This window comes from Setaria viridis, chromosome 4 (assembly GCF_005286985.2).
Source record: "Setaria viridis chromosome 4, Setaria_viridis_v4.0, whole genome shotgun sequence".
Lineage (NCBI taxonomy): Eukaryota > Viridiplantae > Streptophyta > Magnoliopsida > Poales > Poaceae > Setaria > Setaria viridis.
This window is the reverse complement of record NC_048266.2, coordinates 36,274,038-36,289,286: the sequence shown is the minus strand read 5'-3', so window position 1 is coordinate 36,289,286 and position 15,249 is coordinate 36,274,038. Positions and strand designations below refer to the sequence as shown.

The window sequence follows — 15,249 nt, the reverse complement described above, 5'->3', positions numbered from 1 at the left end:
CGTACTGGGGTCCGAATGGCGGCGGCGGGGAGGACAAGGCTGCGATGATTCGGGAGCTCGGCCTGGGAGAGGAGGGTTTTGCGGTGCCAGCTGCCACCCACGCCTGCTGCGACGGCGTTGTGATGAAAGTGCCACTGTTCTGCGGGCCCGGCCACGGTGAAAATGCAGTATGCCTATCGGAAGCTAATTCCAAAAACAGAGAGTATTACTGGCCGGGTACTATGCGTGGTAAGTTAGGGGATGTTTGGATACAGGATACAAAACTTTAAACTTTAGGAGAGGTCATATCGGATGTTCGGACGCTAATTAGGAGGATTAAACATGAGCTAATTATAAAACTAACTGCAGAACCCCTATACTAATTCGCAATCTATTAAGCCTAATTAATCCATCATTAGCAAATGGTTACTAAAGCACCACTGATAGTTTAGCAATCCTTGTCATATGACTCCGTTTCAGCTGCAGTCACGGATCCATGGCTTTTGGGTCGCCATCTCAGATATTCACGAACGCCAGAGTCACCATCTCACTGATCATGGTGGAAGGGCCGTACCACATGTATCTCCTTAAGAAAGTTTGTAGTCAATGTGATCAAAGTTTATGGTATACACGTCTTATACATGGCCAATAATGTAATTCTTGCTAATCTTTCATTTTAAATGCATTGTGTTTTGAATATAGCATGTGACAAACAACAGATGCACATCATCGAATAAAAGGAAGGCATCACGCGAACCAAATAGTTTATTGCATTGTATATCATACATACATCCCCAGCTCTAAAATTCACATTTATGTGCACATCTTGATGTACCAGACTACCAGAGTCCGGAAGACAAGACGTCACATCTCATCACAAAGGGGCGCATGGCCACCTAGAAAATCGTACATATACACAAACATTGACCAGCCAGGAGAACATTTGAGAAACTGTATGTTTAATAATTAAATAATTCGGTGCATTTACGTTCAAATAGCTGCCTAGTTGTTATGATAATAACAAATGCTAGCAAAATGACCAGCCTTGTAGCACGACCCATCTGGATGCTTAATTCTGTCGCTACACGCATAACAGTGACCCTTATCCTGATCTTGAATCATATGACAGCTCCGAATTTGATCGCGGCGTCCACCTGCAAAGTTAATGACGAGTTATCTAAGCAATTCTACAATGAAAAAAAAGAACTAAACATGAATTGAGATCCAAATATACGTACACAATTGGTTGTTCTCATCCAACAAGCGAAAGCAGGTAAGAGCCATAGCATTGGGGCGATAGCCAATCTGATGCAACTCTGCGAACACAAGTACTTTCCCGTCATTCTTCTTTGGGCCATTCTTGGCCTTGGCATAGAAATTCACATGGCGATAGAGTCCAGAGTCCTCAAACATCACGGCATCAGCAATTGCCTCAATAAGAGCATACTTAACCTAAACAAACAAATTTACAATAAAGAATTTAGTCCAAGTAACCTGAACAGTATGGTAAATGAAAAATGAGATCAGAGACTACTATAGCGCATTACAAGTCTTAGTATCTACAGCAGTACAATAATGAAGAATTATTGATCATTTGGTTCCGGTTCCTTATGTTCCGCCAAAAGGCCTACTTTTGTCCTTGAGGTTTTAAAAGCTGCCTGACTTGGTCTCACCATGTAAGCATGCTGACTGAGCAAACCTTTCCTGTGACCTCCTTTGCCCTGGCACTCTACACAGAATATATCTAGCCCTATTCCTCTATGACAGTTTGTTACAAGTGAGGAGAAAATGACCTAAAGCTATGATGACAAAGATAACATATTAAGCAATCAGGAATTCCTAATACCAATATTAGCATTCCCAATCAAATGCCAATGTCTAGCTTGTTAGTCCAACTTTAACAACAAAGATAATACATTGAGCAGTCAGGGATCAAAGTGCTCATTATCACAATAGAGATAACAAAAAACAACGATTTGTGTGTTACATAACTAGCACAACACGAAGCTTTGCTTGTATGCATGGTGCTTTACAAGTTGTTTGGTTATTAGCAATTGACAAAGAAAATGGTGGATTGAGAATGCAACGGTGCCTAGTGCAACAATAGCCTGTTAACTAGGGATAGAGATATTCAGTGCAATTTGCAAACTTCACAGAAATAAGACGACAAGCTAACCATTCAAACTAAGTTGTGCTAACAAATCACCAGGCACCAGCCTCCATGCTGTTTGAAATTTGTAAACTTTCTTTCTAAGGAAGCACTAAGGAAGACATCATCTTCATTTAGCTGGTTTTAACTTGCTCAAGTCAGCCTCTCTTGCAGGAAAGAACATGGAAAAATTAATTACCTTGTTGTTTTTGTTTTTGTTGTAACGCTTCAGAGCCAGTTCAGCAAACCTGCTATCTGCTAGATTTTGGTCAGCTTCTTTATCCACTCTTATATTAGGATTAGGATCACGCCAACTTTTCATCACAGCATCCATAAAATCATCAACCGATTCAGTATATGCAGAATCTTCTTTTGTCTTGAGAACAGGATCTTCAATTTTGAAGTTGGAATCCCTGTTTGAATAATTCTTTCAGAATAACATGACTAGGATGGATGAAAAAACAACATGAGACTATTCATCAGAAGTATAACAATGACAAAACAAACGAAGCTTTTTGTGTGTGTGTGTTCGAGAGGGGGTAAAACAACTAGCTGGTCACACAACGATGGTAAGAATGGACCTCATATTGATTCCAATGTATCCAACAACCCAACACAAGTTCCCAAAGGTAGATACCTTGCAGAAATCCCTGAAGCATCATAGTCTGAATCAAGCCAACCTGGAAACCATATTACAACAGTTAAAAAGATGCACACCTGTTTATATCACAATTGGAACAAATCTGCACCTAAATCTAGAACTGCGAAGTGATACCTGGAGTCTCATTCTTATCTTCATCACGTGAACCTTGTTCTACATCCTCGCAGCGGTATCTGCATGTATGCAAAAGCATATGAACTTAGAACATGGACGCAAACAAGAGATAAGACCCAAAAGAGAAGTAGGGCTCTACGTTGGACTTGTCGGGCTCTTATAGCCATCATCCCATGGAGACATTTCCATTGGCATTGGCGATGGTGGATTCACTCTTAGCGACAAGTGGTGCTGGACACTTTCGCCATGGTCGTGCGGGCTGAGATTCCTCTTGCTATCACCAAGATTGTGGAGCCCTTGGTCACAGCTTGATGGGTAGGCCATCTCTGGAGACCACAGTAACAATTGATAGTCAAAACGCGCTCGTGCCAATTGTGAGGGAGGGGGGAGGGAATTGATAAATGAAGATCACCTTGGGTGTGCCGGCCATCAGCATATCTGCCTCTGCTTCCACATCGCTCCTCATCATCATACCAGTGCCTGCCTCCCAAAACACAGGAACCATTAGAACACTGAGACCAAGCTGATCAAGGTACAATGAGTCACACACATCATATCAGCACAGCCTTACCTGCCGCTTGGAGAGCCCTTGCGTCCATCTTCGAACCGGTACCGCTTGGCAGACGGCAGTGACTTGGATCCCTTGCGTCCGTCTTCCGACCGATGCCGCTCGGGCAACAGCACTGACTTGGATCCCCTGAGCGGCGAGTGGAAGCGGGGGCTGTGGCCGCTCTCATCACGGGCGCGGTGGCGCTGGTGCTCGCGGTACCCCTCCCCTTGCGTGGATCGGGTAAGCGCTGACGGCACGGGCGAAATGTCAGACTCTCGCCGTGGCCGGAGGTGGCGCCCAGAGGAGGCTCCGCTGCTTATCATGTGACGATCGGGCGCCGGCACGACGCTGGGAGAGTCCACGTCGTATCCCGCAGGGCGATGGGCCGGAGGAGGAGGCATGGACGCCGAGAAGCCGCCGGCGCCACGGGCGCGGTCCCGGTGATCTGGTGGGTGCCCGTCGAATGGGGGTGGCCGGTGATCGAGCGGGTCGTAGGCGCCGTGGCACTCGCGTTGATTGAGCGAGTACGCGTGATACGGAGGCCAGTGACGGCCGCCGCTGGAGCCAGCGGCGCGACCGACCGGGTGAACGGCCGCGGATAAGGACGTCGGGTAGCCGCCGGGGCCGCGAGTGCCGATCGAGAGGTGGTCGAGCGCCACCGGGTGGGAGCACAGGTGGCCTTGCCCGTGCGGATCGAGGCCACCGGCCGCGTGCGGGGGATCGGCGGTGCGCACCATGGTGATGAGGTCTAGCCGTCTAGGTTTTCAATTGCGGTGGGAGACGGAGGGGAGGGGAAACTTTTTCCGGGCGTGTTCGGCGGTGCTGGTGGCTGGCTTGAGGAGAGGACCGTAACTACAGCCTGGCGCATCGACTTGATTTCGTGTGGCGATGATCCCGTAAATAAAGTACCAAAATATTACGCGGAACCGGATCGGACAGGGAGTTCTACTGCTTGATCCAAATAGGCTACTCCCTCCACCTGTATTCGTTTTGATATTTTTAAATATATAATTTTTAATATGCTACTCGTATCAAAAGGTAGAGATGCAGCAGTTTCATCCTCCTATATCTAATAGGTCTCCTGAGCGTGTCGCCCCTGCGGCAGCTCGGGCGAACCCCCGCCGCCCCGCACCTCCAGCCCCAACCCGCGCCCCACTCGCCTCGCCGCCACCCGAACGGGCTCCTGGAAGCCCGTGCAGCCGCAATGACGGTGGCGGTGGGCTTCTTTCCGCCTGCTCGCAAGCCCCTCAAACCCTAGCCCGCTGGCCGCCACCACCACCTCCACGCGGTGGCGCTGGCAGCTCGTAGTGGCCGGATCTGCACGTCACCAGCATGGATCCATCACCCTTCGGTGCCCTGCATGGTCGCCTCCTCCCGTTGCTCGTCTCAACAATCATACGGTCGCTTGCTCGTCGGCGTCGACTGGGAGGGGCCGTCGGTGGTCGTCGCATCGGGGCCAGGAGGCGCATCGTCGTCGTCGTCCCACGCCTCGCCGCACGGCTCTGGGCCGCTAGTCCCTGCGGAGCTGCTCCTGGCGCTGCTGCGGCCTGCAGCTCCTTGGCGCTAGGGCGGTGGGTCTGCCGCGGCCACGAGCACGGCGCAAGGTGGCCTGCGGCGGCGGCAGCATGGTCCGTAGCGGCCGCGTGTGCCTTGGTGTCTGGGCGAGCGAGGCGGGGGCCGCGGGATGGTGGTGAGGAGCGAAACGACGTTGTATGGTGGCTACGCGCCGGCGGCCGCCGAGCGCGACGCGTCGGATCTGAGCAGGCCGGCTAGGGCCGACGATGGCATGGAGGCAGTGACACGCAACCGTAGCAGCTCTGTGCGCGGGAGAGGAGGAGGTCACGGAAGCAGGTGGCGATGGCGGAAGAAGGCTTGCGCGCTAGAACTAGGGCACGGTGGCTCGTAGCGAGCAGTGGAGGCTGCACGCGGAGGCACTGCACGTGTGCAGCGGTGGTTGGATGGCGGGCTTGCGGAGTAGAGGAGGCTTGGTGGCGCGGTGGTGCGACACCCCGAGGAGATGCCGGCGACCTTGGGGTGGTGGTCGCGTGCGAGTGGCGGAGGTCGAGGGTGGTGCCTCTGGGTGGCAACCGCAGCGGAGGTGGAGGTATGGTGGCATGGCGCATGGAGGCGCAGCGGCAGCACTGCCCCGGCTGGGCTGCTGTGGCTGTGGTCCAGGAGTGCCGAGCCGTGAGTGTGCAGTGAGGGATTAGGATGCTCCGGGTGAAAGCCCTCGCCGGCCTTCGTTCTAGTAGGAGATGACGGCGGCGCCCTAGGGTGTTGTTTTCCCCATTGGGGGCGTCATGTTGGAGCTAAAACCCTACTGCATGGGGTTTCTCTAAGTGAAAATCCTGCCCAAATCCTGGACGAGCGATGGCGGTGCCATTGGCGTCGTGCCCTCCTTGGAGGCGTCGGCTCTAGAGACCCAACTCGGCTTGGCATTGCTGGTCCATTGTTCATGGGTGGCAAAAGTCGGTGGCGGCAATCCCGCCACGTTGCAAGCTAGTGCTGCCAACGGTTAGTGCTGCATGGGACTATGTCAGAGGACGGCACTTGCTGCAACGGCATCGTGGGACGACTAGGCTTGCAGCGGACCATGACGGGTTCCTCAGCTTGGCTGAGCCATCCGGTGCGATGCATCATCAGAAGACGGTGCAAGCGACTTCTCTAGCACGCTGACACGGCGGTGGAGGCTATGTGTGTGGGTGAAGCAATGAGGAGAGGCTAACTTGGTGGTGGCCCGGCTGATTGATGGAGATCTGGTGAAGCAGGGCAACATTGCTCACCACCCTAACGGCGACAAAAGAAACAGATCCGTGACGTGGAGTACCGTGGTGGGCGTGGCGAGGCCTGCGCGTGCGGTATTTTCTTCGAGGCGACGAGATCGAGGTGGAGTCCAACAGCGGATGTGGCGAGACCCCCGCGCGTTGTGTTATCGTGGTGGCGACCGCGAGGCAGCCTGCGAGAGGTCCGAATTCAGTGGTATCACTCTGTCAGGTGGAGTGTGGTGTTTGCAGCGGCACGTCGGCGGAGGGTCCCGTCAGGTTCCATGTCGATGTAGGGTCACGACGGAGGTTTCGGCGACTACATGAGGGTGAATGTTGGTGGGTGCCGCAGTAAGCTTTGTTGATGCTGCCGTTGGAAGGCGGAGTCAAATCCTAACTGCAGGCGGAGTCAAATCCTAACTGCAGGCGGAGTCAAATCCGCTTGAGATGTGTTTGAGTTCGGCGCGTGTTGATGTCCCAATTCAACCGACCGATGTGTTGTTTAGTTGAGTTGAGTACTATTACGTGGTACGATACATGTTGATGACCCATTGATGACCCAAACCAACCTGTCAGTATTTATCGTTGTTTTTTTTCATTTTGTTGTATTTGCTCAGTCTGCGATTTATTTTTTTTTAATATAATCGACAACTATCCTATCTGGTTCGTTTTAAAAAATATCAAAAGTTATGTAAATTTTAAAATCAAAAAGATTTCGTAGCTTTTCACGTAGGGAGTAGATTGTACGTGAGGAGCTAGGTTATGCCTCAAATGTTTATAATTGTGGGTAAATTTTTAGCGTAGAAAATGCTTCCATATGTGGAGACTGCCGTACCCGTACGTCTAGTCCTCCCTGATCTGACATTTTCGACCAAATTTGCCATTAGATTAGGAGGTGTTTAGATCTTTAGTCCAGACTAAAATTCATGTCACATCGAATATTCAGAGATTGATTAGGAGAACTAAACATGAGCTAATTATAAAACTAATTACACAGACGGAGGCTAATTCGCGACATTAATCCATCATTAGCACATGTTTACTGTAGCATCACATTGTCAAATCATGAACTAATTAGGCTTAATAGATTCATCTCGCAAATTAGCATACATCTGTGCAATTAATTTTGTAATTAGTCTATGTTTAATAGTCCTAATTAGTATCTAAACATTCGATGTGAGTGATAGGAATTTTAGGAGGTTCCGAAGAATCAAACACCCCCTTAGCATGACGCTGAAACACCCCCTTAGGCTCCGTTTGGATAGTTCCTGGTAAAGTTTAGCACCTATCACATCAGATATTTGGATACTAATTAGAAGTATTAAATATAAGCTAATTACAAAACTAATTGCACTGGAGTCTAATTCGCGAGACGAATCTTTTAAGCCTAATTAGTCCATGATTTGATAATGTGGTGCTGCAGTAACTATTTACTAATGATGGATTAATTAGACTTAATAGATTCGTCTCGCGAATTAGCATAGGGTTCTGCAATTAATTTTATAATTAGTCCATGTTTATAATTAGCAGTCGACGTGAACGAGACGTGTGGGTCTCCCCTCTTCGTTTTTAACACAAATGTAATTCTTTCCATGCTATCCTCTGCTTAATCTCCAAGGCAAACGAGGCACAGAATCATGTAACTCATCTAGAAGATGTGTTCTGCTTTCTTGTCTCCGAGAGACATCAGCTGGCTGCTGGCATGACTCCAGGAACGCAACAAAATAACATAGGCCGGAGTTTGGTGCAAAAATGGATAAGGTCTAGCATCGGATTCAAGCATCAAGCGTCAGAAATTGTCTATTTCTGAAGCATCAATCTATGAAGGCATAATACCTAGATAATGCAGGACAGACACAATAAACTTATATTTAACACAATCTTACATATCATGCGACATATGAGTGGATATTCTTTTTTCATTACTTTTCAATGTGGATGTAACATCAGATGTGCCTCCTGCATATCCAAACAGCAGATGCCACTCCTGTGAGCAAAGAACCAGTCAAGCAAAAAAATCCTCAGGGGATTGCAGTGAAAAGTTAAATGCAAATTTGATTGAGTAGAATATATTTTTATCAGTAAAAATGCCAACATGATAGTGTGCAGTCATCATGTATGAGATTATGCAGAATCAGGCATTGCTTGTGCCAACCAAAAGATGCTCTGATGGCTAATAAACAACATTTGCCAAGACCTTGTATCTAAAGTAAATGACTAAAAGACAACGAGATCAGACCATATTTAGAGGCAATTGTAGTAGTCCCATGACACATTCACCTAACAAATCAATAAAATACTTGCAGAGATGTGGATATAACTTTGAAATTGCAACTGCAGAGGTTAAGAAGTCAGGGAGTCCACAAACAAATGGAAATGTAACACAAAATAAATGAAAATATGATTTTGCCAAAAAGAAAAGACACTGCAGAATGTAATTCTGACTATTGATTCAAGCTGCATAACTGAAGATAGTAGTGTGGTACCAAACTGTAACAAACTTCATGTGTTTTTAGTTGCATCATACAAGTACGAAAGCACACCATTTTTCTTCAAAAATCTGTGTCCAGGATAAACATGATACGGCATCTTAATATGATGGAATAAGATTGATTTTTACGGTAAGGTTACAGAGCTTTATCCTAACTTGAACAATTCTGATGGATCTCTGCATATCAATTATCACAGAAACATTGTTGTCAAGCTGTTTAAGGCGAGGTGAGCACATAAAACTAAACATAGGGTGGATCAAATAATTAACTTTCTTAATCATTGTTAGATGTATATGTACTGTTGATATTTTACCTTTTCTATTAGGGGGTTTTGTGTATATTTACCCCTCCATGTACCTGTATATATATGGGCCTGCTAGTGCCCCTATTATGAATACAAGTGCTATTCCTAACAATCATCACCGCAATATGGTAGGATAAAAACTAAACTGAGAGCTCTAAGTTCTATTGTACTCAACATATTTTAAGGTGCCAGCAATAGAACCTTACCAAACTCATTACAAAACAAAAGATGGGTTTCATCAAACTTAAAACGTATGATCCACTTGTGCACAAAGTCTAGGCCAATCTGTAAATGGGTCAAAAGCAAAAGTAAAAAAAAATACCTTAAATACACTGTTGTAGGACTGAGATATCATTTATTCCGTTTGCGGGGATGCATACAACCAATAAAATTGTTGGCTGGATGAGTTATACCCGTACAGAAGTCACAGTTTTTAAGATCCCCTGCATATGAATTCCAAAGAAACAATGTGATATCAGATGAACACCATTATAAAATGGGAAAAGAAAAAGGAAAGTGCAACAAAAAAAACTGCAAGAGTAGCAACTGAGTATGAATATACACAAATACTCCTTTTTTTAAGAAAACATAAGGAGCACGCCCCTGCTGGTTACAAATTAAATTAGAGAAAAACTGAACAGGAAGAACAATAAAAGAACATGAAAATGAAAGTACTCAGAACATTAGTTTGAATCTAAACAAATAGGTTGTTGTGTGGGGACACACTTATCGGAGGCAAGCGTTCCAAGTTGGAGTCATCGGCTATAGAGGAAGTTGCAAGCAGCGGGGGTATTTATTCTTTCTTGAAGTGAGATGTTCTACACACATGGGAGAAAATATTCACTCTAAAACATCCCATAATTCCAATTTTTTATATATTCATAAATAGTAATACCTTGCATGGAAGCGATTAACATGTGAAAGGCCAGGTGCCCAGATTAGTAGGATGCCCCAATCGATCTGCAAGTTCAACCTCAATGAGGACGAATCAAGTGATAAACTCAAGAATCAAGAGGTAGGGATTAACTCATGAATAATGAATCGAGATGGGCCAAACGGTACGCCACCCTGCCGCCGCCACTGCCGGTCTAGGGAGGACGGAAGGGAAGGGGTGGGTAGAGCGTGATGCTGCGATCATCCCAACCAAGCATCACCACACGTAGTACGCGATGCGTAGCGTCGCGGATCGCGATGAGTTTCGAAGGTGGTTGCGTGGTGGTGTAGTAGGACTTTTTTTGCGTTTGCCTGGCAGCCTAGCGCACTGGCCGAACTGGGCCGTAGACACAGCACTGCTGGGTGGGCTGAGCTCGGAGATTTCTTTTTTGTTTACCTTATATTACCCTAGCCCGTCACACCTACTAGCTTGTACTGTGTTTGTGTAACATTTTGGGACTTTCTAGCGCCCGGACGTCTGATGGGAGACGTTCCCTTCGAACGGTGGGCCCAACAAAAGCACGAACCATCTGCCACTAATAGATTCCCATCTGATGCTCTAATGGTCTGTCGCAATAGGAATCGATAATGTCTGCAACATCATAGATGGAAATGTGCAACATCAAAAATATTCTAAAAATATTCTAAAGTAGTTCATTGCATTGAACCAATTTTAAAGAAAAATCCCACCAAAACATTGAAATATGCTTGATGTAATAGTGATCAAAATAATCTACAACACTCAAAATATCTCATCGCAACATTCATAAATCAAAGATGCAACACCTTCAAACAACAAGTGCAACATCACCGTCAATTCTCCCATTGCAACATCACAGATTGTCCTTACAACATCTCAAAACATCTTTTGTAGCATGAGAAATCATCAGTTGAAACATTCGAAATCAGCTAATCAATCATCTCAAAATCTCGTATTGCAACACGAAGAAACAATAAATGCAACATCTTAAATCTGTTGGTGCAACATCCAAATAATTCACCATCCATAAATCACATGTTGCAAACAAAGCACTTGAAAATCCCTCATCCTCCTTGCTACCCATCGACGGCACCGAGGACCGTAGTGAGGCGATCATCATCGCTTCCATTACTTCCTGCCCCACCGCATCGCTGCTGCTCCCCACCACAATACTGCCTCGCTTGCAACAGTAGAGAAGGATGCCTCACAGATGTGGTAGACACATGGTCCTCAATGACCAAGACCACCTCGCGCGTCGATTGAGATGTACATGGAGCATGGGGCCTAGAGACAATGCTCCACCGTATGTGCCCATCAACGGTGACTAGCTGGAGATGAGGAATAGGGCAACATCATCAGTGGGTGGGAGAGGAGGAGGACGTGGGTTGGGTGGAACAGCAGGAAGTGGAGCAGGCTGGGAAGGAGCTGAGTGGTGATGAGGAGCACAAGTGGAGCAGGCTAGGGAGGAGCCGAGCGATGGCGAGGAGCCGTGCGTCGGCGAGGCACCATGTCCTTCGTCTCCAGGTGGAAGAAGAGCAGAGATAAGATGGGATGAGAGAATGAGTGGTCAAACGCTGGGGAAAATATCTACTGGGCAGATGTGGATGGGATACGGCCACATAGACGTCCGATTTTACTGATCGGATCGGACGCACGATGCTGAGCATTACTATAACATTTTTTATACCTGCTCTAAAGATGGTTTCTATAGTACAGTAGTGACCATTGACCAATTCCTAGGGCCCCGTTTGAATCCAATTGTGGATTCTAAAAATCTATATTTTGGATGGATTCTTAGAATCTATATTCTAAGCAAAATCTGGATGGTGTTGTTTGGATCCCTGAATTCTAGAAGCTGATTTTGTGGTTGTTGTTGGCTAGATACCTTTAATGCCCTCACTGTCATTTGTTCCTCAACATGGGAGGGTCAAGTAATTACCTGGAAGGACAAGGGCAAAATGGTAAATTGTACAAATAGAATCTGGCAAAATCAACTCATGGCCAGCTTCTGGGATTCTCAAAATCCAGAATTTTAGCTTCTAGAATCTGAGCAATCTGCTCTGTTTGGAGCCATCCTAGATTTTAGCTTCTGGATTCCGAGAATCTATCACAATCCAAACGAGGCCTAGATTGTATTTTGTAACATTCTCCCATCTTTCACGAAGCTTCTCAAGATCTCATCCATCTATACGATACACTCTCCGGCTCCAAATAAACCTCTTGCTACCGTATACATGCATGCATTCGTCATTGCTTGTGTCAGAGATAGTCCAAGTGGTGGGAAAAGAAAAGATGACATCGGCGGAACCCAAAATGCTACTTGGTGGGCAGCCTTTGCTGACGGCTTGGCGCTGGCTGCATCCTTGCAGAGATGCGGAAGAAGCGGAGGCGCTAGCATGCCTGGAAGGAGTTAGGGGGTGTTTGGATACGAGGTGTTAAACTTTAACACTGTCACATCAAATGTTCGGATGCTAATTAGGAGAACTAAATATGAGCTAATTATAAAACTAATTGCAGAACCCTATGCTAATTCGCGAGACGAATCTATTAAGCCTAATTAATCCATCATTAGCAAATGGTTACTGTAGCACCACATTGTCAAATCATGTACTAATTAGGCTTAATAGATTCGTCTCGCGAATTACACTCCATCTGTGCAATTAGTTTTGTAATTAACCTATGTTTAATACTCCTAATTAGCATTCAAACATCCGATGTGACGGGTGTTAAACTTTAACACCGGTGAGCCAAACAGGCCCTTAGACTAGCAGCAAGATGGCTGTATAGGATATGATCATGAAAGCTGATTGTTCGACAGTTATTGATAAATTAGGAGCACCTGGTGTTGACAGGTCGCTGATTGCACCAATCATCCTTGATATTAGGCGGGATAGTATACAGCTGCATAGTCTACGTTTTGCTAGGATTTAGGAGAGAGCAAAATAAAATTGCGCATGAGCTAGCTCATCTAGCCATTCGCTTGGGAGAGTATCGTGTTTCTTTTATTTCAGTTCCTGAGTGTATTAACACTCTAGTATGTAATGAATCGCCGTAAGCAATAAAGCTCTTCCTTTTCGGAAAAAAAAATGTTGCTGTCGTCGGCCCAGCAAATGAAACAAATTAAACAGGGCATCATATGTTGACGTCATTGCTTAGGCCAGTTGTAGATATATGCAATATATATACTACGGAGTATTAAATAACCTGATCATCATCTATCGATTTGATATCCTACGAGTCTCACTTGAGTTGTACCATTCGATTCTAACTGTGTAACATTCTCCCATCTCTCACGAAGCTTCTCAAGATCTGATCCGTCCAACAACAATCCTATCTCTCCGGCTCCAAGCCTCTTGCATTTCACATATGCTCGCAATTGCATTCGTCGTTGCTTATGTCAGAGGTCAGTCTAACTAGTGTGAAAAAGAGAAGACAACGACAGATCCTTTCCTTTCCTTGGAGAAGACGCAGCACACCAACTCTGACCATGCACAGAGACCCACTCTAGCTTGCTCAACCAAACGTCCCCTATAAATCCACCAGCAGCAGCTAGCTAGCAGCTAACTCACTCATCTGTTTCGCTCTCGCCAAGCTTAAGACACAAAACCCCACGACGAGCTATCGAGGCAGCAAATAAGACATCTGATCAGGAGATGTCGTCGTCGTCGCAGAAGCCAGCACAGGAGGCGGCGCCGGTGAAGCTCATCACGGCGTTCGGAAGCCCGTTCGCGCACCGCGTGGAGGTGGCGCTCGCGCTCAAGGGCGTGCCGTACGAGCTGGTCGTTGAGGACCTGGCCAACAAGAGCGCGCTGCTGCTCGCGCACAACCCCGTCCACCGCTCGGTCCCCGTCCTCATCCACGGCGGCCGCGCGGTCTGCGAGTCCCTCGTCATCGTCGAGTACGTCGACGAGGCGTTCCACGGCGGGGCGGCTCCGCGGATCCTCCCCACCGACCCCTACGACCGCGCCACCGCCCGCTTCTGGGCCCAGTTCATCGCCGACAAGGTGCCTAATCTTCTTTATTTCAGTAATCATCCCACATCAAGCACGCATGCGAATCCAGAATCCTAATAAAGACCTGAACATTTTTTTCTGCGCAGTGCTTGAAGCCGCTGTGGCTGTCGATGTGGGCGGACGGCGAGGCGCAGGCGCGGTTCACGAGGGAGACGAAGGAGAGCCTGGCGATCCTTGACGCGCGGCTCGATGGCAAGAGGTTCTTCGGCGGCGACGCCCTCGGCTTCGTCGACCTCGCCGCCTGCACACTGGCGCACTGGCTCGACGTGCTGGAGGAGGTGGCCGGGGTGCGCCTCGTCGGGGATGGCGAGTACCCGGCTCTCCGCCGGTGGGCCAAGGAGTACACCTCCGACGAGACAGTGAAGAGGTTCCTGCCGGACAGGGAGGAGCTCGTCGCCTTCTTCGCCGCCAACAAGGAGAGGTACACGTCCATGGTCAGGGCAGCGCTGCAGCAGCAGTAGCTCTACCTCCACTCCATCCTGCTCGTTGGATACTTGTATTCACGGATCGTATTGCATACGTGTGATGTATCAATTTCCAGTACTCCACTTTGTTTCTTTTTTCGAACAATTACTCCACTTTGTTATGCTGAATTTTGTTTTTGTTGTATGGAGAGTCAGGTTTGAGCCTTTTGTATTGTGTGTGGAGAATGGTTGGGACACTAAACGCTTACGAATAGTGCACTGATTAGTGATTGGGCAGAAATAAACGCATTTTACCATCTCCCCCAATTATCAATGGCAGATTTCATTTTTGTTTAAGTAGTTCGCGCAGAACCAATGTTTTAAATAGCGGGCGAAGGAATTTAGCGGTAAAACTCTAAAACAGCTGATAGCGTGATATAGCGGAGTTAAATGGGACTATAGCGGAATATAGCGGCTAAAGGGTAAATAGCGGTACCATACCTTAAATAACCATAGCGGGCTACTATAGCTCTGCAGCTATAGCTGTAGCGGGAGATTTAAAACGTTGCGCAGAACTAGTATCACTGCCGCAAGCACGATGCAAACCCGACTGCCCGAGCCGGCATTAACGCTGCTTGGGCAGTGGGCACGTCCGCCCACGTCTCCAACGCGCCTCCATCGCCTCCGCCACGCACTCGTCGGAAACCCAGCCGCGCGCGACGCCCAGCGCCGGACGGCCGCGCCGCCGCGAACGTCACTCCGATCCGGCGGCGTCGTCGGCGGACGCCTCCCGGCCGTAGTTCCAAGTTCCGTTGCCATCCTCGCAGAGCTCGAGCGTCCCTCACCGGGCGTCGGCGGCGCGCCACGCCGGGCGGCATGACCCCGGCAGTTAAGCGGGCAGGGATTCC

General features: G+C 47.7%; 2 protein-coding genes across 2 annotated transcripts; one reads left to right on the top strand and one right to left on the bottom strand.

The window, feature by feature from the left end:
• Positions 1 to 735: 735 nt before the first annotated feature.
• Positions 736 to 4,505, bottom strand: LOC117853914 (uncharacterized). The gene is made up of 8 exons (XM_034736193.2): positions 3,475 to 4,505; positions 3,316 to 3,383; positions 3,043 to 3,229; positions 2,904 to 2,962; positions 2,766 to 2,808; positions 2,328 to 2,541; positions 1,218 to 1,431; positions 736 to 1,133 (listed from the first exon to the last, which is right to left on the bottom strand). Exons 1-8 carry the CDS (start codon positions 4,188 to 4,190, stop codon positions 982 to 984), a joined length of 1,653 nt encoding a protein of 550 aa, XP_034592084.1. The 5' UTR covers positions 4,191 to 4,505; the 3' UTR covers positions 736 to 981.
• Positions 4,506 to 13,282: 8,777 nt separating this feature from the next.
• On the top strand, positions 13,283 to 14,668 carry LOC117851925 (glutathione transferase GST 23). Its single transcript, XM_034733837.2, has 2 exons — positions 13,283 to 13,928; positions 14,024 to 14,668. The coding sequence occupies exons 1-2, from the start codon at positions 13,578 to 13,580 to the stop codon at positions 14,396 to 14,398; spliced, it is 726 nt and encodes a 241-aa protein (XP_034589728.1). The 5' UTR covers positions 13,283 to 13,577; the 3' UTR covers positions 14,399 to 14,668.
• Positions 14,669 to 15,249: the final 581 nt, after the last annotated feature.

Bases quoted from the DNA above. Each gene is read 5' to 3' on its own strand.
- LOC117853914 (XM_034736193.2), bottom strand. From the start codon at position 4,190: ATGGTGCGCACCGCCGATCCCCCGCACGCGGCCGGTGGCCTCGATCCG. The intron at 2,542-2,765 runs GTATCTACCTTT...TTATTCAAACAG, and splicing joins GCTTCAGGGATTTCTGCAAG to GGATTCCAACTTCAAAATTG. The intron at 1,134-1,217 runs GTACGTATATTT...TTAACTTTGCAG, and splicing joins GGATGAGAACAACCAATTGT to GTGGACGCCGCGATCAAATT.
- LOC117851925 (XM_034733837.2), top strand. From the start codon at position 13,578: ATGTCGTCGTCGTCGCAGAAGCCAGCACAGGAGGCGGCGCCGGTGAAG. The intron at 13,929-14,023 runs GTGCCTAATCTT...TTTTCTGCGCAG, and splicing joins CCCAGTTCATCGCCGACAAG to TGCTTGAAGCCGCTGTGGCT.